Source organism: Panthera pardus, unplaced genomic scaffold (genome assembly GCF_024362965.1).
Source record: "Panthera pardus isolate Hobbes unplaced genomic scaffold, ASM2436296v1 HiC_scaffold_8, whole genome shotgun sequence".
In the NCBI taxonomy this organism is placed as follows: Eukaryota; Metazoa; Chordata; class Mammalia; order Carnivora; family Felidae; genus Panthera; species Panthera pardus.
In genome coordinates this window covers 15,075,893-15,103,484 of record NW_026527013.1, presented here as the reverse complement: position 1 = coordinate 15,103,484, position 27,592 = coordinate 15,075,893, and the positions used below count along the sequence as shown (strand labels likewise).

The following is a 27,592-nucleotide window of genomic DNA, read 5'->3' as shown; positions in this document are numbered from 1 at the left end:
TCTGGGCTGCATTTCCTGGCTGTGGTTGTGTCCCCCTGCACAGAGCTCTCTTCCCATGTGCTCCTGCTCAGTGGTTCCCGGGAAGCACTATCTGGCCCCCAAGCCCCGCTGCTGATCCTTCTGCCCCACAGGGTGCTTCCTGCTGCGGCCAGGGAGCTTACTTGCTGAGAATGCCCATATCTCTGTAAATACAGGAGTCCTCACGTCACCCAGTGGTCGTGGGACTGTAAAAATGCCCAAGCAAGCTGCAATTGTGCAAAACAACCTTCGTGATCAATGGAGTGAATTACGATCCACCTATCAAAAAGTTCGTGAACACATTAAAACCCTCTTGCTGCTGGTAAGAGAAAAGGCACAAATATTAAATACAACAGTTTGAATCACCCCCGGCACTGAGAAAGTACTTCCTCGGAAAAGTCTTGCCAGGAGGAATTTGAACAGTGCCTTGCATGTTTCTCCCCGCCGGCTAATCTTGCTATAGAGTGGGCATCTTTTCTGTGCCTCGGCAAATTGTCATACTGCTTTCTAAGTTTGGATCAGCTTCCAGCATTTATCTTACAATTTTTTTTTAATTAAGTTTATTTTGAGAGAGAGAGGGGTGGGGAGGGGCAGAGAGAAAGGAAGACAAAATCCCAAGCAGGCTTCGCACTGTCAGCATGTAACCTGACCCAGGGCTCGACCTCATGAAACCGTGCCATCAAGAGTCAGACGCTTAACCAACTGAACCACCCAGGTGCCCCTATCCTTCTTATTATTTAAAAAAAAAATTTTTTAAATCAATTTTGGAGACAGAGAGCAAGCAGGGGTGGAGCAGAGAGAGGGAGACACAGAACCTGAAGCAGGCTCCAGGCTCTGAGCTGTCGGTTCGAACTCAAACGGGTGAGATCATGACCTGAGTTGAAGTTGGACGTCCAACGGACTGAGCCACCCCGGCGTCCCCATCTTTCTTATTACTAAAGTCACAAAATACCTCCAAGAGTTCCCCTCACGTGGAACTTTGCTGGCATCACTTCTACAGGGACATCATCAGTTCTTCACTTTCTCACTTACGTATGACAAGTTGACCTTCCCTAAGTTCCTCCAGCCCCATACGGAGTCTCCAAAGGCAGCGGGGTCACTCCTACATCAGCTGTTTCTTCTCTAACCATGCCCCCTCCCTGGTCTATATTCAGATTTCTCTGCTGCATTATTAGGGTTCATTGCTGGGCTGCATTTTCATTGGCCAGTTCCCTGTTTCAGGTCTCCGTCTTTGTAAAATGTCCCCTGGGTTCATCAGTGGGAGACGGGAAGCAACACGACTGAATACTTTGCTGTCTGTCTTGAAAGAGGTGACATGATTGGTCACCGATCACACAGCGTACCTGCTGTTCACATAGCGATTTCTGGTCTGAAGAGCCAGTAGTCCAACTACACCTTACGTTGAAGCTTGAGACAATTGCTCAGAGTGAATACACCAGTGGAATGGAGATTGGAACCATTTTGCTGTGGGACCGGCGTCATTTAAAATAATTGAAATTATCCATAATTGAAATTCATATCTGTCAGAACTGTGCAAAACGAGGGCCTCCCATAGGCCTTTCGTTACAATCCTTCTTACTGCCTGAATTGGATTCGGCTTCCTGCTGGGACCGTAAGTGATACAGTGTGCAACGAACTCTCCAGGGGAGTGAAAGAGAAAGCTTCACAGAATGCAGCCAGGGGCAGCCAAGGTATGCCCTGTGGCTTTTGACCCCAGACTGGCAGTCACCGATTCTACCACCCAGGTAAGGGCAGGCAGGAAGCACCTGGGGGTTACACCTTTCTTGGTCTGGGCTCTTCAGGAAGACGGCTGCCCTGGGAGACCACAGACCCCAATCTGAGGCTGAGATGGCTGTGCTTAGGAACTAGGAATTTGTTGAAATCCCTAGGGCTTGACCCAGATGCCCAACTAAAAACAAGTCGGAAGACCCACAGCAGCAAGTTTGGGGGAACAAGATGAACAAATCATTTGTTCTTCAAAATCACTTAATTTGGCCTCCTAGTTTCTAGTTCCCTCCCACGGTCAGGCTTTGGGTCTGCAATGGCTCCATACTACAACTTCAAACGGCTAGTTACCTACCATTTACCCCTTCTTCCTTAAAGACATTTGATTTTATTTGGAGAGTGAAGGTACCTACCTAAAGGGTTGTACTTTTCCTCTTTTCTTGCAGATAGGCATTTGACAAAGTTCTGGCCTATGAAACATAAGGAAAAGAGAAGACTCCTTAAAGGGAGCTGACTGGAACTCTCTTGCCCATTCTCCATTGTCTTTTACTCGATGCCTGGAATGTGGGTAATAATGGCTGGCACTCCAGCCGCCATCATGGACCATGAGGTGACCCCAAAGACAGAAAGTGCACACTAGAATGGTTGAATGGGAAAAACAAAGGCAACCTTGAATACCCTGTGACCTTAGAGATGCCATATCAGCATTGGACTATCTGCCTCCAGATTTCTGTCTTAAGGCCCTGTTATTTGGGATTTTTCATTATATGCAACGAAGTCTAATTCCAACTGGATAAACATGTCTACTTTCTAGTGAAATTAACTTATACTAACTCCTTCAAGTTGAGCCTCTGCATCCTGTCAAAATCAATATAAAACAGTAACCAGACTTCTTTTGGCCAATCCTGATTAGCGTGCATTAGGCTTAGAACGGTAGGAAATTCAGACCGAGGCAGACCGAAGAGGAAGATGTTCTGGGGCTGTTGGGCTTTTTCCAAAATCCTAACCTAATAGGTAGCTGGCTTCCCAAAGTGAGCAGTTCTCAACCGCTATTGTTTGGAATTGCCTGGAAAGCTTCAAATACTCCAGTGCTTGGGCCCACTCCCCGGAGATTTGGATTTAATTGGTCCAGCATACAGCCTGGGTTCTAATGTCTGGCCAGGGTTGAGACCCACCGACCTGACCAATATTTCAAACTGTCTGTTTGTTCGGCATCCCCAAAGCTTCTTACACACCAGGCAACACAGCATGAGGAAGAGAATAAAGGCTGATTGCACAAGAGGCTTCAATATCAGTTCCAGGAGAACATTAGGACACTTCTTTCCAGGAGAAGGTGAAGTCCTAAACCCCAAATTCCTATCCTTGCTTATATACACCTTGGAAGATTCTCCAAAGTTTGTACCTCTGAGCCGGGGCCAGGACTAGTGAGGTGAGTAAAGCACCGTGTGAAGCAGTCACCCGGGGTACAAAATTTAAGGAAGCACCCAAAACAAAACAAAACACAAAAACAACCTTAGTAATCATGATAACTCATATTTCAACGTGATATTCAAAATGAGTGCAAAACAGTCCATAACACAACAGTCCAAAAACACAGAGTGCCAAAAATTAAAATAAAAACAAGAAAGGGGCGCCTGAGTGGCTCAGTCAGTTACACATCAGACTTCAGCTCAGGTCACGATCTCACCGTGTGTGAGTTCGAGCCCCACGTGGCGCAGAGCCCGCTTGAGATCCTCTGTCCCCCTCTCTCTCTGCCCCTCCTCTGCTCGCTCGCTCTCTCTCAAAAGCAAAGTAAACTTAAAAAAAAAACAAGATCCTGGGACAGGTGTACCCCAGTTTGCCATCCACTGGTCTCCGTGTTCCAAATGTAAGAGCATCTGTGACCCTCCCTATTAGCGATGCATAACGATTCTCTTGGCCATACTGCCACCTGGTGCTGGAGGCGGGAAGTGCTGGCTGCCTGCCCAAGAGGCACCTGGGTGGCACCTCTCCATAGGACCCGTGCTCACATGCAGAGGCATGGTGCCCTCTTGCGGGCAGCCACCCGCGTCAGGAACTCTGAAAAAAAAAACCCTGGTCACCTGCATCCTGCAGCTGAGTGGGGTAAAAAGAGCCCAAAACTCAGGGCTGCAAGGCCTAGATTTGTCTCAGCTTTGCATTTGAACAAATGGCATCAGCCTTCTGAGCCTGTCTCTACAACTGGATTGTATTACCTCTTCCCATAATTACTGAATTACACAAGAGGCTTTCTGTGTCAGTGCCCAGCAGATTGCCTGACATGAAGTACGCACACCGATCACTATAAGCTACCTCCCCCAGCCCACCCTCCTGCCATGCAGCAAATCAAACTGTTATCAATTCATTCCTGAAGGCAAGATACACTAAAAAACCGCCAGGGAGAAAAAGGCAGTGTGGACGTCCAGACTGTGGAATGATACCAGGACTGATGGGACAAGGAAGACTTCCCCTAGGGAGGTGTCTCCCAGGGAGGTCACACCAGGAGCTGGCCAGTAGCCTTTGGGGGGGGGGGGGTCACTGCACCACTTTTCTATTGTTTTATTTCCAGAAGGTTCCAGTACATGGAGCAAACAAACATCACAGCGGTGGTGGAAAGGCCAAGGCCTTTGGAATCAGCCCTGGGTTAAATCCTGGCTCTGCCATTTACTCGCTGGGTGACCCCAAGGGAAGTCACTTAACTTCCCTGAGCTTCAGCTTCCTTTTCTACAAAATGGGGATAATAGCACATCCTGTCCTGGGGGGACAAGATTAAATAAAGCAACATACTTAAAATTCCTGTACTCCGGTGGGCTCAGCAAGTGGTGGGTGTCATTGCTAGCGTGGAGCTTCCTGTAAGGAGTGGGAAGGAGGAGACACACCAGTTAGGCAGTATTGGCAATTGTCAAATCGGCCCCCAGGGTGTGCTGGGGGAGGACAGGAATGCAAATTATCTTGCGGGCACCCTCCTCTCTCATCCCCCACCCCAACCCCTCAGCCCTCAGCAGGACTCAGATGTCGGGGGCATCCCAGAAATGGATCCACAGCCGGAGGGATTGCAGGGGGTGGGGGGTCTCCCCTTTTCTGGAGCTGGGGAGGGGATGCTGGACTCCAGCACGTGGAAGTGGAGTTTCCAAAAGGAAGCCTGGACATCGGAATCAGGGCAGTAAGCTAGACAGCAACATTGCGCCAGCGTCAATTTCCCGATTTTGATAACGGTGCTGTGCTTATGTAAGAAAATGTTCTTGTTCTCAGGAAGTAAATACCCGGAAGCATTTAGGGGTCAAGGGGTATCATGTCTGCACTTTACTGCCAAATGGTCCAGAAAAAAATAAAAGGATAAAGCAAATAGGGGGAAATGTTAATTTTTGGAAGATGTGGAGGAGGGGGACCTGGGAATTCTTGCAACTTTTCAGTAAGTAGGAAATTAAACGAGAAAATGTTACGCAAAGAAAAGAGGCAGCTGCAGTCGGGGGGATCTAAGTCTCCCCTCATTTTCCATCCTCCTGCAGAGAAACCCTTCGTGGTGTGAACCGTGTGTGTCCAGCTCACCTTCCCTCTCCTCTCCTCTCCCCCTCTGCCCCTCCCCTCTCCCCTCCTCCTTTCTCCTCCCTTCTTTATACTCTCCCCTCCCCCTCCTCCACTTCGTCCCCTTCTCTCCCATCCTCCCTTCCTCCCCGCCTCCGCCTCTCCCCTCTCCCCTCCTCCCTTCTCCTCCCCTCCTTCTACTTTCCCCTCCCCCTCCTCCACCTCCTCTACTCCCCTCCCATCCTCCCTTCTTCCCCTCGTCCCTCCTCCTTCCTTCCCACCCTCCTCCTCCCCTCCCCCCACCTCTCCGGAGCTCCTCGCCCGGTGGGCCCAACACAGACACAGCCACTCTGGGTCCAGAGGTACCGACTTTATTTGCACCACCGACCGGGGATCCGGGCTGGGCGCCCCGGTCCCCGCAACCCCCCTCCCCTGCCCACCGTCGGCTACACGATGGCGAACTGGCAGATGTAGGGCAGCTTGTCCCGGCAGCGCTTGTCGAACCACTTGCCGTTGGCCGCGCCGGACAGGGCGGCGCAGTTCTCGACCTTACCGCCGTCGGGCTGCGCCGTGATCTCCGTCTCCCAGTTCTTGTAGGCGATGTGGCCGCCGGTCATGTCCACCCAGGTGCCCTCGGCCGCCATGTCATTGAGGCCCAGCCAGATCTCGGCCTCGGCGCCCACGCTCTGGCGCAGGTACTCGTAGAGGGCGTCGTTCTCCGAGCCCGTCTGCGGGGTGCCCAGCGTGCCCCCGCGTGAGATGCAGTCCTCACTCGCCTCGTGGAAGGTCTTCGCCTGGGTGAAGGCCAGGAAGCACTTCATGTGCACCTTGGTGCCCTTCAGGCAGACTGCAGGGGGCAGAGATGGCCATCACCCAAGGTCTGCAGGTTCCCGAGCCCAAGGCCGACCTCCAGGGCCAGGCCCACTCTCCTGCGGTTCCCGCCCGGCCACCCCCATGGCCCTGGAGAGCCCCCAGGGGGCACCAGAAGGGGTGCCGTGATGGACACGGATGCAGAGCCCTCGTCCCCATGCCAGAGGTGGTAAGGCTAGCCTTTCAGCTGCAGACAGCCCCTAGCTCAAGGTCAGGGCCCTTCCTGCGTGCCACCTCCAAGGCCTGGGGCACGCGGGAGTGTAAGGGCGGGGACATCTCTGCCCGAAGCGGGGGAATTCTGGAAGGCCCTGTCAGCTTGGGAGGCCGTGAACCTCCTAGGAATCAGCAGGCATGGGGTGGGGGCGGTGTTTGGACTGCCATATGTCAGAGACGTTGTGCCAGGAGGTCCCCACCACATCCTCACCTCAGGGGGCAAGGGGCACACGGGTTACACGGACTTTGTCCAGGCACAAAGCTTAGACATGAGAGAGAGAGACTTAGGGCCTGTTGTGCAATCTGCCCACGCACCTCCCACTGCACAGAGGAGGAAACGGACAGCCAGAATGGCACTGTGCTCATTGGGAACATTCCCTCGGTGTTCCCGGATACTGCCACCAACAACGGCTGATCCAACCAACATCGGTTCCCAACTCCTCTCTCTCTTGTCTGCCTCGACTACGGAGGCTGGAAAAGCTTCCTTCTTGTAATGAAGCTACTGGTGGTCCTATAATAGAGCTCTAATCAGCAAGATGGGAATAGAAGACCTCCATTTTCCTGGTAAATGGCTGGTCCATTCTTTCTCCGTCTTGCCTCAAAATGCACTCATGATGCCTGGAATTGGAGCAGCCATCTTGCGGCCGTGAGGCAAAGCTTCTGAACAAAAGCTCAACAGCTACCCTCTTTCAGACTCCCTTTTTGTTTAATCTACTATGAGGTGTTCTATAACTGGAAGCCAAATCGTGGTAGACCCTTCCCTTTCTAGAACTCCCTGACCCCGGCTGCTATGTTAAGCTGGTTGAAGAAAATCATTTCTCTTCAGAAATTTAGTGAGTGCTGAGGGCGGGGGTGGCTCAGTCGGTTGGACATCTGACCTTGGCTCAGGTCAGGATCTCACAGTTTGTGGGTTCGAGCCCCGCGTTGGGCTCTGTGCTGACACCTCAGAGCCTGGAGTCTGCTTCAGATTCTGTGTCTCCCTCTCTCCCTGTCCTTCCCCACCCCCTCTCAAAAATAAAGAAACATTAAAAAAAAATTTTTTTAGCAATTTGCTGAGTGCTGATATGTGGCAGGCACTATGTTGGGCAAGTTGGTGGAAGAGATAAGGTCGTCAAATGCAAACATGGTCCCTGTGTCCCTGGGGCTTATCATCTAGCAAAGGAGGCAGACGTAAATCAACCAATGAATATAGCATTACAAACTGCAGTAAATGTGGTGAAGGAGAGAACATCATTTTGTGAGGATGATAACTGAGGAGACTGATTGAGACAAGGGACGAGAGAGTCCTGAGACAGTGATGCCAGAAGCACGTATTAGGTGGATCTTGGGAGAGCAATTCAAGCTGCCTGAACAGCATGGACAAAGGCCCTGTGGTAGAAGGAACAGAGCGTGGCACTTCAGCGGGCCAGAAGGATGGCCGGTGTGGAGGCTGAAAGGAAAGATCTTGGTGGGAGGAAGCGTGAGCAAACCGCCCAGTGAGAAGGATCTGGAGGTCTCCAAGGACACACGAGGGGAGGGGAGATCCAAGGCTCAGGAGCTGGATGCACCTCGGTCACCCTAAGGGAGAGGATGGCTGTGAGCACAGGGAGGTTGGCAGATTTCCTAAGAAGGGACCGAGGTGATTCCCAGATGAGAACCTGAGAGGCAGCGGAGCAGAGCTAAGAGCGACACTCTGCTACTTCTGACAGTTGGCAAGACACTCAGCTTCTTGGTGGAAAATGGAGGTGGGGTCCTAGTCATAAGCCCCGCTACGTGGCTTTTCTGTGGAGAAGGAGTTCACGTACAAAAAGCACTTGGAACAGTGCCAGGCGCGCAGCAAACTCACGTTGTAAGTGTAATCTAGTACCATTAGCCTGGTTCTCTGGGGCAAGGTCGCAAAGGAGTAGGCGAGTCTGAGCCGCTATGAAAGGAACGTGGTTGAGAGAGACTGTGGCCCAGGTAGAGCTGGGGCAGGTGGCGGAGCCCCGACCTTGCCCCCAGGCTCTGGGGCTGTGTGACTGGGTCCATCCTTGCTTGTCTGGTTAGCGCAGGGCCAGGCAGACCAAAACCCACCCTCCCTCCCACCCAGCCTGCGCAGGCTGCTTGCATTCAGACCCTAATCTGCACTAACCGGCCAGGTGAGCGTGGGCAAGGAAAAGGACTTGTCTCTGCCTTGGTTTCCCCATATTCATTTTTTTTTTATTTACTTACTTATTTGGAGAAAGAGAAAGAGAAAGAGAGAGAGAGAGCAGGACGAGCAGAGGGAGAGAATCCCAAGCAGCCTCCACACCGTCAGCACGAGGCGGGGCTTGAACCCACGAACCGTGAGGTCATGATCTGACTCGGAATCAAGAGTCAGCTGCTCAACCAACGGAGCCACCCAGCCGCCCCTAAGTTTCCTTAAAATGGCTGTGATAAACCCTGCGTCAGCATCATTACGATGATCAAGAGTGACAGCTTCAGCAAATGTGCTGACACGCGGGGGAGGCAAGCCAACTGCCCCTTAGGGCTGTGGGGGCTGGCTGAGGGGACGGTCCTCTGGGAGCTCTTTAGGAAGGCTGCTGGCTGGCTCCACAGTGCTCCTGGGGCCACGGTTCCGGTGGGTGGTAATGCGCTTCCTGGGGGAGAGTCTTTGTCCTTTGAGAACATTCCCGTTTGCACACACGTCAGGGGACCTACCCAAGAGGAAGCGGGCCGAGGAGGGGGTTCCCTGAGCCCCTCGGCTCTTGGCCTACAGCCGGGGCCCCGGTACTGGCCGCAGGCACACTGCTGGCTGCCGCCTGAGCCCTCCTCTGGCCCACACCTGCCCGGAGAGGCTGTCGTCCGCACTCACCTGTCTGCAGGGCCTGTTGCTCCTTCAGCAAGGCCACCTCCTGGGCCAGGTTGTCCAGCTGGCTCTTAAGCTCCTCAAACATCTTTGGACTCACGACATCTAGGATGGAGACAATCACAGACGCGTGAGGAAGGCAGTTAAGGATGCGGGCTGGCAAGGACGGCGTGGGATAAACGCTACCTGTATCCACCACAAGGGGACAAAGGAAAGGACACCCCTAGACCTTGATATCTTGGACTACTTTCTCTCTGTCCCCGTTGGTGGTAGCCTAAGTCCCTGTGATTTTCCATCTGCTGGGGGGAGGGGACCCATCCTTCACTTGCTCCTCCGTAAGTGAGACCTGTACATTTGTTTAGGAATATTGCTGGGGTTCAGATGGGGTCAGGGTTGGCAGGGGCTGGGGGTGCACGCCCAACGCTGCTCCCAGATCCAGAGGAGTACAAAGCATAGGAAGCAGAGCCAGATGCCCTTGAGCCCTGCCAAGTTCACCCCCCTAGGCTGGAACAACAGGACGTGGCCCAGCAGGGCACACGCTCCAGCCTGGGGGCTGAGTGTGACAGCACAGGTGCGTGGGCTCTGAGGTCACAAGGCCGTGAGCGGCCTGGGGCGAGTTGCTCAGTCTCTCCGAAGTCAGTTTCCTTTTCTGCGAAATGGGATGCTAGCAGCCCCCACCTCGGAAGACTCCAAAGAAGACTAGAGCCTAAGAGAAACAAAGGGTGTGAACAGTGCTTGTCTCTTAAATCAACCCTACTGACCAGGGGTAATGCGTCTCTCTTCTATCGCACCGCATCACAAACAGCAAACCGAAGATGGGAGGAAGCAACTCGCCTAAGATCTCAGAGCCAGCAGCAGGCAGGGCTGGCCCGAACCCAGGTCCACCAGGCTCCAAGCTGGGCCTTCCCCGCCCTTGTGACAGCACACGAGTAGGTTCCTGACCTGAGCCATCCTGAGCACAAAGGCCCGTTGGGAGCTGGTTATGCGTGGGCCGACAGGGGCAGGTGGGAAGTATCTTCCTGTGTGTGTGTGTGTGTGTGTGTGTGTGTGGATGAAGGCTCTGTGGGTGGACCCTGGTCTTACTGAAATCCCAGGGGCTTCAGAAAAGGCTGCAGGGCTTGGGGTAGAGGGTGGGGAAGCGCTTCTGCGGTCCATTTAGCTGTGCCTGCATAAAGTCCAAGGTCACGAGCGATGAGGTCAGAGCCTTTGTCCACCCATAAGAGGCTTTTGCAGGGGAATCGCAGGAAACAAATGTGAGCAAGAAACATACTTGTATGTGCAGAATTTAGTGATGTAACTTATTAAATATGAGGAAAATAACACCCAGATGAGCAAGGCAATAAAAGGGAGGGTTTGAGGCTGGCAGACTAGCCTGGTGGGGTTATGTGTGCTTCCTGCTGGGCCTCTGCCTCGGCCGGTTCACTCGTTCCTGGGATCCTCAATCCTGGCGGCTCCTTGGAATCACTGGAGATTTGGGGAAGACACAGATGCCTCCCGCCTCCTGCCCTCCCCCCCTGCATCCAGCATTTCCAGGGGTGGGGCCCAGGCTCCTGGACTGTAATGTATTCCCCCGCCCCCAGATGGCGCTGGTGCCCGAGCGAGAACCACCAAGGTTTTTGTTCCGATTTGCACCTTAAGAGCAGGCTGGCGATCCTTTGTTCGGATGCTCAGCACATGTATTGGCCCCCGTGGAGAAGCATTCTGGAAGCATTTGCTGTGTATGTGGGCAATCGGTGGAAGGAAGAAAAACCAGGGTGAGTCAGAACACTGAAGCGGGGCTCAGGGAGAGGCCAGGGCTGTGGTCACTGTCAGCTGTTCTGCAGGCCTCCAGGGTCCAGGGCCTCCAGGGGCCGCCACGGAGACCACCTGGGGCCAGGGTTCGAGTGCGACAGCTGGAGAGGGCCAAGGCATCATCTGGTCTGACCTCCTTTCTCAAATGACAAAACACATGGTTCACGTGATTAAATAAATACTAAATCTTTGGTAGTTGAGAAATCAGCAACTCTTTCCACATGTAAAAATCCTATAATTTGCCCTTGGAACTGTGTGTCCTTTACAAAGATCTCTACGTGGCAGTTTTAGCCAATGCTCATGGACACAACCATGCAGGATATTGACTCTTCTCTTTTTACTGACAATTTTGGAGAAGGTAATACCTGCATATAACTTTTTAAAAACCCAAACCGTTCAAAATATCGGTCTCCTTTCCAACTGAGCTTGCTGTCAGCTACCCAGTTTTTCTTCCCAGAGGTAATCACTGTCACTAACTCTTGTGGAGCCTTCCAGAAAAATTCTACCCATATAAAAGTAAATGTGTACGTGTATATAAATCTGCTTTTCAAAATAAATGCCAGCAGGGTATCCATTCTGTTTTGAACTTTTAAAAAATGTCTATTTATTTTGCGAGACAAAGAGAGAGTGCAGGGGAGGGGCAGAGAGAGAGGGAAAGGGAAAATTCCAAGCAGGCTCTGCACTGTCAGCACAGAGACTGACGCGGGGCTCGAACCCACAAACCGTGAAATCATGACCTGAGCTGAAGTTAAGAGTCAGATGCTTAGGGCGCCTGGATGACTCAGTTGGTTAAGTCTCCAACTTCAGCTCAGGTCATGGTCTCTCGGTTCATGAGTTCAAACCCCGAGTTGGGCTCTGTGCTGATAGCTCAGAGCCTGGAGCCTGCTTCGGATTCTGTGTCTCCCTCTCTCTCTGCCCCTCCCCCCCCCCTCTCAAATATAAATAAACGTAAAAAAAAGAGTCAAATGCTTCACCAACTGAGCCACAGCCCTGTGGGTCTCCACTGTCCTGAGGCACCTTTCCACACTCCGCCAGTCCCTGGCCAATGGGCAGCTGTCGTTTACAGAGGAGGCTCAGAGAGGGGCCGGAATGTGGCCCACGCCCCCTTGCCTTGCCTTTTCCATGCTCTTGGCTCCAGCCTGTCTGTTTCTCTGCCTAAATCCACAATCTCATCCCCTGGAACTCTCTCTCTCGGAGCCTCTGAGCCCTATGGGGGTGACAGCCCGGTTCATTGCCATGGCATTTCACTAATGTTGTCTCAACACAGCCTGGGGTGACCTCACCACAGGCAGGTCTCCAAGGGCAGGCCGTGCAGCAGCCAAGGCGACCCAAAGATACCCCAAACCCCGAGGCAACAGAAGGAACACGAACCCGTTTCTGGTGTCCTCGTTGGGGGTTGCACATTTTTATTTCCTCAAGGCTGTGAGACGCACTAATCACACAGAGAATTAACTTGGTCCTTTTATTCCACCCCCCGCACCTAAAGTATATCCCACGCGCCAGGCACGGGGCCCACTTGCATGTTTGGGATCGTGAAATCCTAACCAGAAGCCTTTCAGCAAATGCCACGCTCCCCATTTTGGAGCTGAGTGACCGCAGTTTCGGAGATCACAAAACAGAGCCCACTGGCACTGCCAGACCAGAGGTTTGATTTCTTCAACGTATTTGGGGCGGGGGTGGGTAGTGGGTGTCAGTTTAGGTGATCTGGAAGGTTCTTTCCCAATCTGAGAGTCAACGATGCTTACGATGCTGACGACCGCCCCCGGTATTGGAGAAGTCTCCCCGGGCTCCAAGCGTACCTCGCTAAGGTTCCCGGGACTTATGAAGAAGGAAAATGAAGGTGGGGAGGAAAGCAGGAAGAGCAGAAAAGGACAGGGTGACCGGCTCCCTGGAAGATGGGGGAGGCGCCCTGTCCCCCTCCTTACCTTTCCTGATGTTTGCAGCCTTCTTGACCTTGGGGGTTGGCGGCTCGGTGGTGACCTGGGTCAGGAGGGAGAAGAGGCAGAGGAGCAGGTAGGCTCCCCACAGCTCCATGCTGCTGCACTGGCCTGGGTCGGAGAGCAGTGGCGGCCGCGGCCCAGCCCACACGTCTTAAGGCAGCGGCCACAGGGACTTCTGTCCAGGAAACCCTCCCAGACTTGGCTGCGGGCGTGCCAAGAAAGAAAAAAAAAAAAGCCTGCAAAAAAGGAAGGCCTGGGAGAGCCTCGCTGCCCAGGGAACACCCACCCGGCATCCTGGCCCTGCCTTCTAAAACAGAATCCCTATTTTCTAGGATTCTGAAAAAGACACAATACTTGTCAGAGCTCACATCTGCAGAGCAGTTACCTTGGGCAAGTGCAGGGTCATGTGCTCCCCTGGCATTAGCTCATGGAGGGCTCGTACCGGCAACACGAGGGAGGTACTGTCATCTCCCCAGTTTCTAGTTGAGGAAACTGAGGCCCAGAGAGGTGAAGGAACCTGCCCCAGCTACGCAGGGGCAGTGCCGGTGTTTGAATCCAAATGGGGGGACTCCAAGACTTACCAGTTGTGGAGGCCTCTTTCCAGCATGGCCTGGGGCCGAGTGCCTGATTGCGTAGAATGTTTTGTTATGATCGAGGCGCCTGGACGGCTCAGTCAGTTAAGCATCCGACTCTTGGTGATGGCTCAGGTCATGATCTCGTGGTTCGTGGGATTGAGCCCCGCATCGGGCTCTGCACTGCTGGTGGGGGGCCTGCTTGAGATTCTTTCTCTCCCTCTGTCTCTGCCCCTACCCCACTCGTGTGTTCTCTCTCCCTCAAAATAAATAAATAAACTTAAAAAAAAAGAAAAAAAAAGCATTCAACTCTTGATTTCGGCTCAGGTCGTGAGTTCAAGCCCCGAGTCGGGCTCTGGGCTGACAGTGCAGAGCCTGCTTGGGATTCTCTCTCTCTCCCGCTTTCTCTGCCCTTCCCCACCCCCCTTGCAAAGTAAATAAATAAACTTTAAAAAAAAAAAAAAAAAGAATGTTTGTTGTGATTATTTTGCAGTTCTGTCCCTAGACACTTGGTGCATTTTTGGTTAAGAATACAAGGAAGTCCTCTCCTTTCTTCACATTCTGTTTCTTGACCATCCCATCCTGAAGCAGAGGTGGCCACAGGGGGAGAGTGGAAGGTGTGGTGCCCCAGAGAGGGAGCGGGGAGAAAAGAATATCCTGGCCCTGCAGGGTGCAGAGGGGGCATGGGGGATGGGAGCAGAGGCCCTGCATGGAGTCCAAGCCAGGGGAGGAGGGGATCCTGCACAGGAGGTGGGGGTGGCAGGGATTGAGAGGTAGGGTACATACAGGGGCACCCGTCGAATAAGCACATCTATCAAAGACAACGGGAACCAGGTTTCTCATGATCAGAGAAGTACAAATATGGAGACAGAGACAACGAGAATGAATTGTATGGTGTAGAATGAAAATCAAAGCTATGGATGTGTCAGGGTGGACTTCAACATATAAAGACGAACCCATACATTTAACAGAAGGGGTTATTTTTTATTTTTTTAATGTTTATTTATTTTTGACGGAGGGAGAGAGAGACAGACAGACAGAGCATGAGTCGGGGAGGGGCAGACAGAGAGGGAGACATAGAATCCGAAGCAGGCTCCAGGCTCCGAGCTGTCAACACAGAGCCCGACAGGGGGCTCGGACACACAAACTTCGAGATCATGACCTGAGCCAAAGTTGGCTGCTGAGCCCACTGGGCTACCCAGGTGCCCCACATTTTCTTAAGATACTTTTCCTTGTTGACGCTGAGGTCTTTAATCCATCTGGGTCTTTAACCCGTACATTTAGATGGAAATGTGCACATCTGTTCCCTAGCCATCCCTGGAGGGCCGTGGAGCAGGGACGCCTCCTCCAAGGCCTCGAGCCCTCCTAGCCTCCAAGTACTGGCTTCGAAACACAGCTTCCCACGAAAAGCCACCAGAGCACCTGGGAGACAGGCCTGATTCCAGGGCTGGGGCAGGGAAAGTCAAAAAGGAGCCCAGAACAACTTGTTTGGCCAGATAGCAGGAAAGTGCTTAAGGAATGATGGGAACGTGCCAGCAGCACAGGGAGCCAGCTCGGGGGAGCTTCCGGGGGTCCGAAAGTCAGCAAAAGAGCGATAGCAACACGGAGTAGGAGAGCTGAGCACGCACACACGTAAATAAGCAAATGAATCCACTGCAAATCTGATGAAGAACGGGCTCTATTCATAGACTCAAATTACTTGGCCACAAAATACTTATCACTTACCAAGAGAAAAAGAGAAAGCGCGCGGGGAAGGAGCCTGGCAGCCACCAACCTTCGTCAAGTGAGCAGAGTAAAAGCATCAGGGATCGAGGGACAGACAGAAAGCACGCAGACCCCCACCCCCACCCCCATGTCCAGGAGATTCCTGCCAAAGAAACATCACACGGACCCAACTGAGCGGCCTTCTGCAAAACTGTGCTCTTTCAAACTGGCCAGACTGTGATTGAGGAACCATCTCGGACTGAAGGAGACTGAAGGCACAGAACAGCAGACGCAGCCTGGGATTCTGGCCCCTTCCGCTCGCAAGGGTGCCACCGAACCAGTCAGAGAAACCCGAGCAGCACGTGGTTGTCACGTGTCCCTGCTGCTGTCCCGAATTGGACGGTGAGCTGTGATTCCGTAGGACGGATTCAGTGGCCTTGCCTGGAGGCGACACACACTGTCAGATGAAGCCAGTGATGGGGCATCGGGCTGACAACTTACAAACGACTAAGGGGGCAAATGGTCTTCCTGCTGGAATTGACGGTTTTCTGTGAGCTTAAGATTGTTCAAAAAGAAAATACAGTACTATGTAATTTGGGCTTTTCTTCCAGGGAGCCTGCCTTAACCCCACCAGATTTTGGCAGGGACCTGTCTGCGGCAGGGCGGGGCTGGCCCCAGGCACTGTGGTGGCCCAGGGCGGGAGCCGGGGGCAGGCAGCAAGCACTGGGGGACCCTTTGGTGACACCGTGCTCCCCATCTCCTGTGCTCAGGGCAGGAGAGGATTTTAGAGGTGCAGCTGGGCCCTCGGGGAGACAAGTTGGGGCCACGGAGCACCCAGTCCAAAAGGGAGCCTTGCTTCCTGGAACTCTGGGTGGGTAGCACGTGGCAAAAGAAAACGACTGATCTTTTTTTCTCTTACTAACTCCTTTGCTGTCCTGGTTTTCTCACCTTGGTTCTTCGGCAGCAGGGAAATGGAAGGAGTTTGTTCCCAACACGGGGCAGCCAGAGGTACCACGTTCATCACCATGAGCTTGGCTGTAGAGGCCTTGCCCTAGGTATACTGGGGAGGAGGCCCCCGAAAAGCTCTGCCGTGGCAATTCAGAAAACTGGAGCCCCTTGCTCCGTGTCTTGTCACGCAGGAGCCACACAGGAGCCACGCTGTGCCAGGACACGGCTGGAACTGTTAGCGTCCCATGAGTCCCTCATTCCCTCCGTGATGTGCCTGGGCATCAGGGGTTCAATATGAGGGGCCCGCTGTGCCATTGGGACTGAGGGACTACGCTGGGGTCTCCAAGGGCACCTAACGGGGTGGGGCGCGGGGGTGGGAAGGAAGGCAGCCCCCAGCTGAGGGGGGGGGGGACCACAGAGGGAAGGGGAGAGGACAGGAGGAAGAAATGTGGACAGCGCTCCTGGTGGACAGAACCCTGCACATTCTCCATCCTGAACACTAATGGGGGTGGGGATGGGGAAGAAATAAAGCCGCAGATGTAGGCAGGGCAGAACTCAAAGCGCTGCTCGAGCCAACCTTAAACTTTGGACACAGACCGGGGCCCGGGGAGGTAGCAGGGACACATTCAGCCTCTGTCCAGCTTTAGCGCCCCCAAGCGAGGCTAATGGGGGAGTGCGACTCTCTCCTACGTAACCTGGCAGGTGAACTCTCTGTTCTCCAGGAAGGAGGCTTCCTTGGAGAGTTTTCTCGTAAGTGGTGAGCAGTGTCTGTTTTTTTTCACCCTGCAGCTTTTCATTGGTGTGTGTGCATGTGTGTGTGCAATACACGGAGCCCCTCTGCAAGCAACTGGGAGTCAGTGTGCTGTTAAAATGACTTATGGAGGGGCGCCTGGGTGGCTCAGTCGGTTAAGCATCCAACTCTTGGTTTTGGCTCAGGTCATGATCTCACGGTTGGTGAGTTTGAGCCCCGCATCAGGCTCTGCCCTGACAGTGTGGAGCCTGCTGGGGATTCTCTCTCTCCCTCTCTCTCTGCCCCTCCCCTGCTCATTCTCTCTCTTTCTCTAAACTTTTAAAAAGTTAAATCAAGTAAAATGACTTACATAACATCACGACAGGGAAGGTGTCTTTTGTCTTGGGGTCTCCCCAGGTGTAGGCTTGGCATGTCTCCCAAGGAGGGTCTACGCAGCCCTGGAGATACACCCACAGCCCTAAGAGAAGACAAGTTCATCGCACACTTAAAATTGTTTTTAATGTCTATTTATTTTTGAGAAAGAGAATGGGAGCCGGGTAGAGGCAGAGAGAGAGGGAGACACAGAATCCGAAACAGGCTCTAGGCTCTGAGCTGGCGGCACAGAGCCTGATGGCAGGGCTTGAACTCACAGACCGTGAGATCATGACGTGAGCTGAAATCAGGAGTCGGCTGCTCAACCGCCTGAGCCACCCAGGCACCCCATCAGAATGATGCTTTAAAAGGGAGTCCCGTCTTGTGAACAGCATTTGCCGTGCATGGTTGTGTGTGTTAGAAGGGCGATATCGTTAACGGCAAGCATTTAAGATGCATCACTATTTTTGTAAACCTATTTTGGCATTTCATCGTTTTTTAATTGCTTCGGTGGGCCTCAGAAAATACAAGCGGCCCGCTGTCTCTCAGCCTCTGAGTTAAAAAGCAGGTTGGAAGATGCAGTCTGGTATCTTAATGAGGGATGCCCCTTTCCATTGACCCTCTCAGACTCCCTGGACTCGCTTAAACCCCTCCTGGGACGGGCAGCTCACTACTCTGCAAAGCAGCTGGTCCATCATCAGAGTCTCGGCTTGTTGTGAAGTTCCCCTGCAGTGAGGCAGGGGGGCAATCCCGGAAGAGGCCAGCAAATTCCTAAAACTGGCCATTGTGACCCTTCTCCGTGTTTTGTTTTTTTTTTTTCCTTTTGCTCCCATCTTCCTCTACAATACGGTTCCTGGACCTTTTTTAACCTTCTGGAAAATCACCTTTCGACAGAATTCTGCTTGTTACTTGTTTTCATTATGGTTCAGCTCCCAGAACAATACATGTTCTCGAGGGGCCTGCCTGTGGTCAGAATGGTCACTGTTCAAAAAGACACGGACTCATGGGCTCTCTGCAGCAACCGTGCCTCATTTGTTGCCAATGTCGAGCTCACAGCCGTTAAAATATCCGGCTCCCCTTGTCCACCACCCACTGTCCCTGGCCAGGTGAGGCCCACCATTGTGGTCACCTGTGACGGACTCACGGACAGCCCTGGTGGAATTGATGGATTCGATTCTCCCAGAATGAAAGACCTCCTCTGCTGGCCCTGCCTGTGAGGCCTCGGCCAGCCGGAAGAGCAAGTCGGGGATGGTTTCAGCCAGGAGAGTCGTGCTAATGTTCACGAGTGACCGCCTCCCTCCCCTGGGACATGTCCGTGCACCAACACACGGCCTTCAGGGTCTAATCTTTTCGTGCCAATTTCCCTGAACAAAGAATGATCTTGATAACAAAGCCCAGAGGCAGAAAAACCAGGAGAGCTCTAAAGGGCATATTTTTGTTTTTAAGTAAGGTTTTTTTGGTTTTTGGTTTTTTTCCATCTCCAAAGCTGTTGGAAGTCTGAGTTATATAAAACGAACCCTGGCCACCCCACCCATGTCAGCCCAAACACCATGAAAACTTCTGGCCCAACATGGAGCCATCCCCCACCCCCTACCCTCGTCCTGCACAGCTGTTTCCTTTTAGTTTCGCTGGCCCTGTATCAACAGAAATGTGGCCCGCCTGTGGAGGCAGAGAACTTTCCAGACTCTCTTCAAAGGTAAGAGCATGAAGGGTACACACCTCCAAAAATATCGCAAAGGCAGTCTCGGCCCTTCGTCAAAACCAAAGACAAATGGCTTATAACCTTGGCCTCCAGGACCCTCTCATCAGGACAGTCTTTTGTTCCTTTTCAAACCTCGTTGGCCTGGTGCTGTCATGCATTCAAGCAGTATTGCCAGGCCCTGGGGCACACAACACTGGGAGAGGCGATACACCACCTAGCCAAGTTCTTGGCTCTTAGGGGGCTCACGTTCCTTGGTTGTCTTGTCTCTAAAGGTCAACAACGCCCCAATGAAGAGCACTGGCGTCCTGGATTTCAAATCCAGCTCAGACATCTGGCACTTGCACCCTTTGGGGCAAGTTATTCAAGACCCAGATTCCTCATCCATAAAATGGGACAATAATCTCTCTCCCACCTACACATGGGATCCTTGCAAGGACACACGCAGACCCCAGGTGTGAGGCAGGCTGGCGACTTGCAAAGGTGTGGGAAGAGGAGGACTGGTCTGAGAAGGCACATGGTCCTCAGGGCTCAAGGGCATCTGTCCCTCCCTTTATTCTGTCGAGTCCAGGGGCAAGACAGTAAATCATCTGATTTGTAAATTTGCGAAGGATCAACTAGGCATGCTCAGCCCAGTTATAATCTTGGCTATAAAAGCATACACAAGAAGAAACAGAAAACCTGATTAGCTCTATAGGATACAACAGATTTCAATCTACCTTACTAAAAGTCCCTGCCTCCCCAGAGAGCCTAAGAATTCAACAAATGTAAACCTGGCTGTGTTATTAGGGATCATGAGGTTTCCAAATCATCACCCTAGCCCTGCATAATCTTGCCAGGTTTTGCTGGTTTCTCCCACCCCCCTCCCATTAGGATCCTTCTATGTGCACCAAATCTGATCCTTAGTGCATAGGCAGAACCTGCAAATATCCCCAGGGAAGAAAATGGCTGATGATGGCCTGATCGCTTCTGATCTCTCCCTTCTCTGGAATTAAAAAAAAAAAAAAAAAAAAAACAACTTCTGGTTTCATTAGTTTTCTCTATTGATTTCCTGTTTTCAATTCCACTGATTTCTGCTCTCATTCTTGTAATTTCTCTTCTTCTGCTTATTTTGGGCTTAATCTGCTTTTCTTTTTCTAAGATGGAAGCTTAGCTGACTGATTTTGGATCTTTCTTCTTTTCTAATAATATGCATTCAATTGCTATAACTTTCCCTCTAAGCCCTGCTTTAGCTGCATCCCACAAATTTTGATAAGTTGTGCTTACATCTTCATTTAGTTCAAAATATTTTTTTTAATTTCACTTGAGATTTCTTCTTTGGCCCATGTGTTACTTAGAAGTGTGTTGTTTAATCTCTGAGTATTTGGGGACTTCCCAGTTATCTTTCTGTAATTGATTTCTCGTTTAATTCTGTTGTGGTCTGACAGCAGAACGTTGTATGACTTCTATGCTTTTACATTTGTTAAGGTATGTGTTATGGCCCAGAATGTGGTCTATCTTGGCAAATGTTCCATGCGGGCTTGGGAAAAATGTATATTCAGCTGTTGATGAAGTAGTCTATACAGGTTCTTTATACCCAGTTGACTGAAGGATTTGTGGTTTGGTGTCTGACATTAATTTGGGAGAAATCTTCGGTCATTACTGTCTCAAATATTTCTACTGTTCCTTTCCCTCTTTTTCTGGTATTTCCATCATGCCTATGTTACACCTTTTATCATTGTCCTACATCCCTTGATATTCCATTCTGTTTCTCAAGTATTTGTTCTCTTTGCTTTTCATTTTGGGAGGTTTCTATTGATATATCCTCAGGCTCACAGATTCTTTCCTCTACCATGTCCAGCCTGCAGATAAACCTGTAAGGCATTCTTCATTTCTGTTACAGCATTTTTATCCCTAGCAATTCTTTTTGGTTCTTTCTTAGGATTTCCAGCTCTGTGCCTACATTTCCCATCTGTTCTTGCATGCTGTCTACTTTATCCATTAGATCCCTTACATATTAATCATGGTTGTTTTAAATCCCCAGTCTGTTAATTCCAACATCCCTGCCAAGTCTGGTTCTGGTGCCTGCTCTTTTTGTCCAAAGTGTTTTTTGCTTTTCAGCATGCCTCATACTTTTTACTTCATGGACAAACACAATGTCCTGGGTAAAAAGGAACTGCCATAAATAGGCTGATGAGGGGAAGTGATCTGTGGTGTGACCAGGTCTCTTAGTGTGCCTCTCCTCCTGGACTGTGAACTTCATGCTGCTTCTCAGCTACCTGACTCTGACTAGCCCCCTCACACACATACACCCCTAGGTGAGACAGGAGGGCTAGAGGGGGCTTGAGTGGGGTATTTCCCTTCGTTCAGTTCAGTTAGGCTCTGGTTAAGTAGTTTCTCCTGAGGGCAGGCCTTGTTAAGCATAGAATGCTCCGAGGCGCCTGGGTGGTTCAGTCGGTTGAGCGTCCGACTTCGGCTCAGGTCAAGATCTCGCGGTTTGTGGGTCTGAGCCCTGTGTCTGGCTCTGTGCTGACAGCCTGCAGCCTGCTTCGGATTCTGTGTCTCCCTCTCTCTCTGCCCTTCCCCAGCTCACACTCTGTCTCTCTCTCAAAAATAAATAAACATTAAAAAAAAAAAAAAGAATGGAGTGCTCTGGTATATTTACAAATGGTCCTCCCCTCCCTCTCTCCCTTCCCACCTGCTAAAAGCAGGAGAGAATTTTTCTCTGAAATTCACTGTGAGAAGCAGGTTGAGCTCCTGGAGATAAAATTCACAAAAGTGGAGGGGGTAGGGAGGCTTGATGACTGGATCCCTCTGGAGTTTTTAACTCTCAGAGCTGTCCACACTGAGCCTCCAGCAATCTACCAGTTATAATGCAGGTTTCCCTCCCCTGGGCCAGTTCCCTTATTGGTTTCCAGGAAGTTGTGGCTCTTTGTTGCTCTCTCCAATTTGGGGAGCAGTGGTTTGCCCTGTGACCTCACCGCTCTTACGCATCCAAGAAGAGTTGTTGCCTTTTCTATGTGTGTTCCGTTCTGGCATCTCCTCCTCATTTACTTCAGGTCCAAACTTCAGGGAGCTACCCCAGCAGGGAACTAGCAACAAGTCGGACTTCCTTACCAGGACATGAAATCTTCTTTTCAGCCATAGCCCTGGTCCAATACCCTCAAGACCCACTCCTATTCCCACCTCCCTGGTACATGCCAAGCCAGGTCTTGCAATTATTTTGGTGGTCACGTGTTTCTTCCAGGAAATGGCTGCTCTCCTTCAGCTAGGGGGCGGGGGCTTCTTCTGTCTGCCCAAAGCATTCAGGGAAATACTGGGGACGAAAATCCTGTCTTTATCCCAGGTCTCAGTCCCTTTCTCTCCTGACAAAAGCCCTGACTTTGGCCAAGGAGGCAGCCTGTCTCCTTCACAGCTCTGCCAGTCATGCACAAGAACATCCTGGGTCTGAATGTCAATACCTTCTATGTAGAAGCTGCAGATCGGTCTCCTTAAACTGTACTATGAAGGTCCCCTGGTTTTTATGCCACACCACAAGTTGAGAGTTGGCCGACAAGCCTTTCATTCCTTTCTAAAAGGCTTTTCAGAGTTAATAGAAGCCAGTCAACTAAACAATCCCCATAATTACCACTGACTCCATGCTTCCATGTGGTAGAGCTTTCACATGACCCCACATGACCTCTCCTGGACCTCATCCCAACCCACCACAGGCAAGTTTTGGTAATGAGGACACTGATCACTGACCCACAGGGCCTTTGCTGCTATCTGCCAATGACTGGTTTCGTTTCCAAGACCCATTTGGAGGGTCTGCTTTTTTAAGGCCGCGTCTAGTACCAAATGCTTAGCCTGGGTCACTCCCCGAGTCAAAGCCTGAGACAAGGACTCGTGTTTGGTAGTTTATTTGGGAAGTGATCCAACAGGGAGGGACTGGGGAGAATAAACAAGGAAGGAAAGGACTGACCACAGTCATGAGGTCATGAGGTCATGAGGCACGGTCCCACAAGCGTCCACCCGAGGATCAGGTGGAACAGCATGTCTCCACGGTCCCTGTCCCCACATGGTTGTGGGTTGCCTCAGGAAGGGTTAAGTCCCCAGCACTTTTGGGGTGCACATACTTCAAGGCCGAGCGGGCTAATATTTGAAACGGGTGTATTTTGTAGGCTTAAATTTACGTGATTTGGGAGACCAAGAAGTCACAGAAACGAGACGACCAACTTAGGGGCTCAGGTCATGATCTCACGGCTTGTGAGTTCGAGCTCTGTGCTGACAGCCTAGAGCCCGGAGCCTGCTTCAGATTCTGTGTCTCCTTCTCTCTCGCCGCCCCCCTCCTCCACCACTTGCACTCTGTCTCTGTCACAAATGTATAAACGTTACAAATTTTTTTTAAAAGATCAACTTGAATATTCTAGAACACTGCATTCCCTGATGATTATTTAATGGCTGCTAAGGACAGCTCTCTTTCTGCTGGAGGAAACACTGAGTCTCTCCAGGACAGTATTTTTCCAAGTCTTTGCCAGTCTCTGCCATCAGTTTTCTCCTCCTTTATTCTAGCTGCAATCATCACATATTTCCAATATATGAACCTCCTGGACAGACCTTGCTCATTGGGTGTTCCATTTCATGTGTGATGTATACTTTTTAAAAAATTTGTTTTAAACTTATTTATTTTGAGAGAGACAGAGAGTATGTGAGTTGGGGGGAGGGCAGAGAGAGAGGGAGACAGAATCCCAAGCAGGCTCTGTGCAGGCAGCAGGCAGAGCCCGACACAGGGCTCGAACCCACAAACCATGAGATCACGACCTGAGCCGAAATCATGAGTTGGACGCTTAACTGACTGAGCCACCCAGGCGCCCCTGTGATATGCACTTCTTACCAGGAGGGGTGGCCTTCAGGAAAGGTGGTGGCAGAGACAGATGCTAACATATTTCTCACCTCCATTTTCACCGCTCGGCCAGTCAGCCCAGTTGGGCAGCGGTCATACCCCCAGCCTGGCAAAGCCTCGTCCGTCTGAGGTCTTTAATCAGCAAGACTGAAGCTTCTAAACTTGATCCAAAGTCTGGCTGCCTCTTGACCACTGTCAATGTTCCATCACGGGCAGTCAGCCAGGAGCAGGGGCGGGAGGAGCAGGCTGATGTGTTGGGAGCACTGTCACGGTGCCTGGAGGAACAATCGCTGGAAAAGCATTTACGAAAAATGAAAACCCAGGTTGTGTTCTCGAGAGGGCGGCAGCCCCAAGTCTAGGCACTATTTCTCTCTGCTGGACGGACCTGGCCATGCCGGAAGGCGCCATGCCAGGGCCTCTGGGACTGGTCTGCAACGGCTTCAGCTCACATTATGCTCCTTCCGTGAGGCATTAAGTTCCTAACTCCTCACCCTATTTGTCTAGCCGAAATGCAGAGGGCAAATGCCATGGCTGAAATACTCGCCCTTGGTGAATCAGCTCCTTCCCCGCAGCTCTGTAAGACTGACTGGGGAGTTTCAGTTTGGAAAAAAAACAGAGATTGCTCAACCTGTGAGCAGACTTAATTCTAACACACTGCGCTGTGAGTCGAATACAGGCTATGAGGAGCCTTCTGGGGCCATCAAGAATGGCCTTCCCTCTGTCCCCAGAGTGTGAAGACAGGCTGAGTAATCACATGACAACATCTCTGAAGCAGCCTTCTTCATGCTGATAAAGCAAGGAAATCTTATGAAACACCAGGGAGTGGTTACAAAATGCAGAGCAATTTCAAAACGAGTGATAAGAAAGCTGTGGCTAAGGGGCAAAGTGGCCACTAAGCACCCCGACCCTAGGGAGCTCGGCGTGAATTTCTTGGGAGGGCAGGAAGCAAGAACTGGGCTTCCCTGGGACTGAGGAAGGTTCACCAGCCCGGCAGAAGCCACGGGTATGTATCTGGGGCATATGCCTCCCTTCTCTCCCTCAGAAGCACCACATCCACAAGAATGAACCGTGTGTGTGTTTTTCTTGTTTTGAAAGCCCTACAGGGGAAATATTTTTCACAAAATACATTATCATAAGCATTTCCTTTAAACCACTTTTCTGGCAGGCCCTTATTCTCGTGTTTGTGTTGTTGTTTTGAACTCCTGCAGCAGGAGATAAAGGAGTCTCCCTGGAGAGGCACGACCAGAGAATTCCCCCTTGGACAGCAACCCTGGGCTCAGCTGCCATTGGCTAGACGAGGGCCAGACTTTCCGGGCGGTCACCGAACGGCACCTTGGCTTACAGCTGAAGAACTCTAGCCATACCAAACCGGACTAGAAAACAGACTTTAATTTTACACATACGAATGTCAGCTCAGGTTTACAGCAGGTAAGAAAAATATATACAAACTGCGGCTTAAAAAAGGAAAAGGAAGAAACACGCAGCCCGTGTTTGCGCTGACGTGAGTCATCCCAGGAATCCGACTTTCTGTCTCTTGGGCCCCAGGCTTTCCTCCTTGTGTAGAATGCTCTGCAGGGAGGCGTGCAGCACCTTGCCCACTCGCTTGCCAGTCTGCAGGGCAGAAGAGAGCACACACCCACTTGTGAGGCACACACACCCAGACCAGGAGAGCTTCCCTCGCTGCCTGCCAGCCGTCCAAACTATACCTCCAAACTATACCGGCTCCATCTGCCTTAAGGGACTTTTATTTAATTAAACAAGTCAATACAAAAACAACCCCCAAACAACAACAACAGAACAGTTACCTTCTGGAAAAATCTCATACTAAAAACAAAAACAAAGGAGAACACCTACCCCCAGGCCCAGGCGGCCAGCAGGAAGCAGCCAAGGCTGCCTCAGCCATCAGCTCCCGCTTAGCACTCCCGCTGCCATTACAACAAGCAGCAAAACCGTCAAGCAGACCCGGTTTTGGTTACTGCCGAGTCCTGCTGCCCGGTGGGGCGAAGGCAGAGGGAGGCCACAGGGAACCGAGAGTGTGTCTAATGAAGGAACAGATGGCGCTGGGGACACGTTTGAACAAGCAGTTTCTCATTCACCTGCCACCAGATCTCTAAGCGGGACTGTTCAGAGGGGACCCAGCTGATACCTGGGTAGGGTCTCCGGTATCGCTGCCATGCAGAGAGGCTAAAAGAATGGGATGTCAGGAGCAAGACGCATCAAGAGGTCAGACAACCCGCAGACTTCCTAATTAGCCCCCACACAGGAGACACGAGGAGGGGCCCTCAAAAAGAACTCACTAACATACAAAAATCTTTCTTTATGAAACTGTTTTCTGTGTCTGAGCTCATGAATAATTTTTTTAATGTTTATTTTTGAGAGAGAGAGAGAGAGAGAGAGAGTGAGCAGGGGAGGCGCAGAGAGAGGGGGACAGAGGATCTAAAGTAGGCTCTGCACTGATAGCACAGAGCCCGACACAGGGCTTGATCTCATGAACCAGGAGATCATGACCTGAGCTGAAGTCAGACGTTTAACCGACTGAGCCACCCAGGCGCCCTGCTCATGTGTATTTCAAGACTATGATGAACCAACCACAGGTCTCCACGTCGTCAAGTCTTCCACATTCCCATAGAAGTTTTCATTCAGTTGTGCTGCCGGTTCCACTCTCAGCAACGTCAGGGAGAAAGATACCCAGGCCAAGACCCTCGCCTCAACTCTCCCAGTTACGAGGAACTTCTCCCCTGGCCCCTAACTGGAACACAGGATGAGACTCCAAGTATTGCCGGAAATTCATATGAAAAAATCTCATTCCAAAAGTGGGAAGCGTTCACTTGCATGAGATGCAAAGTCAGAGCTAAGGACCAAAGTGACCAGAAAGGTTTTTTACCATAACATGAGAGAAGGAGAGCATGTCAGAGTCGATCAGAGAGGGTTACTGACTACTCATATGAATGAAGGTGGGGGACGGGGTAAGAGGGGACGGGACAGACAGGACAGTAGGACTTGGGAGGTCTGAATGTGAACGGCAGAGGCCAACCCCCCACCGATGTTTTAAGCTTCACAACAGGCATTTCTGGATTGCTGCTTCCCTGGGTGAGGCCAGAGCAGTCAGACAGGACCACGGGGCTATGGTTCCCCCTGAGCTGGGTCTGCAGACCTCATCTGCCGAGCCCCGGAGGAGGATGTAGCTCGGCTCACCAGACAGAGCTCTGGCTCTCCTACCAGCCACGGCAGCCACAGCCTACCTGGTTTGTAGGGTTAAAAATAGCTCAGTGTGGCTGCAGGGGTGCCAGGGCAGCCCTAGAAGCGCACAGTCTGGGTGTGAATCCTACTGCCGGCATGATGAGCTGGGAAACCCACAGGCAACTTACCTATCTGCTACATGTCTCAATGTCCACGTCTGCAAAACCAAGGATAACAACAATGGTTGCCCCACAGGAAGGCTAAGGACTAAATGACATAATAGGTTGGGTGCCTGGGTGGCTCAGTCGGGAGGAGGCATCTTGACTTTGGCTCAGGTCATGAGCTCGTGGTTTGTGAGCTGGAGCCCCACATTGGGCTTGCTGCTCTCAGCCTGTCAGCACAGAGCCTGCTTCGGGTCCTCTGTCCCCCTTTCTGCTCCTCCCCCACCTGCGCTTTCCCAAAAGTAAATTAAAAATAAGTAAATAGATAAATGACATAATATGTTTAAAGCACTAAACACAGAGCACCTGACACAAAGTGAGTGCCCGATAAATTGTCGTGATTCCTTACTGCTTTTCTTGTTTTACGTACTGGGATTCCCGTAAAATTCTCCTGGAAGAGGTGGGGGAGAAGAGCTCCTT

The 27,592-nt window shown here is 51.5% G+C and overlaps 2 protein-coding genes and 1 long non-coding RNA gene across 7 annotated transcripts in view; all 3 read right to left on the bottom strand.

The window, feature by feature from the left end:
- Window positions 1–1,127: 1,127 nt before the first annotated feature.
- Window positions 1,128–5,330, bottom strand: LOC109247687 (uncharacterized). Its single transcript, XR_002071829.2, has 2 exons — window positions 4,528–5,330; window positions 1,128–2,213 (listed from the first exon to the last, which is right to left on the bottom strand). It is a non-coding gene; the product is annotated as an uncharacterized LOC109247687 (long non-coding RNA).
- Window positions 5,331–5,620: 290 nt separating this feature from the next.
- CLEC3B (C-type lectin domain family 3 member B) lies at window positions 5,621–13,090 on the bottom strand. The gene is made up of 3 exons (XM_019416519.2): window positions 12,871–13,090; window positions 9,161–9,259; window positions 5,621–6,112 (listed from the first exon to the last, which is right to left on the bottom strand). Exons 1-3 carry the CDS (start codon window positions 12,977–12,979, stop codon window positions 5,712–5,714), a joined length of 609 nt encoding a protein of 202 aa, XP_019272064.1. The 5' UTR covers window positions 12,980–13,090; the 3' UTR covers window positions 5,621–5,711.
- An 834-nt stretch (window positions 13,091–13,924) lies between these two features.
- EXOSC7 (exosome component 7) overlaps window positions 13,925–27,592 on the bottom strand; it is a 47,889-nt gene continuing 34,221 nt past the window's right edge. Inside the window, exons 8-9 of one of the 5 annotated variants that reach the window (XR_008420430.1) lie at window positions 16,110–17,317; window positions 13,925–15,602 (exon numbers count right to left, since the gene is read on the bottom strand). Coding sequence is in view for 3 of the 5 variants with exons in the window: in XM_019416515.2 (XP_019272060.1) it covers window positions 25,278–25,382 (105 nt within the window). In the remaining 2 variants the exon portion in view is untranslated. Of the gene's footprint in view, window positions 15,603–15,843; window positions 17,318–22,902; window positions 24,062–25,139; window positions 25,383–27,592 lie in introns of those variants that run through there. The other 4 variants (XR_008420429.1, XM_053897695.1, XM_053897696.1 and 1 more) reach the window with 4 other exon arrangements.

Bases quoted from the DNA above. Each gene is read 5' to 3' on its own strand.
- CLEC3B (XM_019416519.2), bottom strand. From the start codon at position 12,979: ATGGAGCTGTGGGGAGCCTACCTGCTCCTCTGCCTCTTCTCCCTCCTG. The intron at 9,260-12,870 runs GTAAGGAGGGGG...TCTCCATCCTAG, and splicing joins GGCTGCAAACATCAGGAAAG to ATGTCGTGAGTCCAAAGATG. The intron at 6,113-9,160 runs GTGAGTGCGGAC...TGCCCCCTGCAG, and splicing joins GCAACAGGCCCTGCAGACAG to TCTGCCTGAAGGGCACCAAG.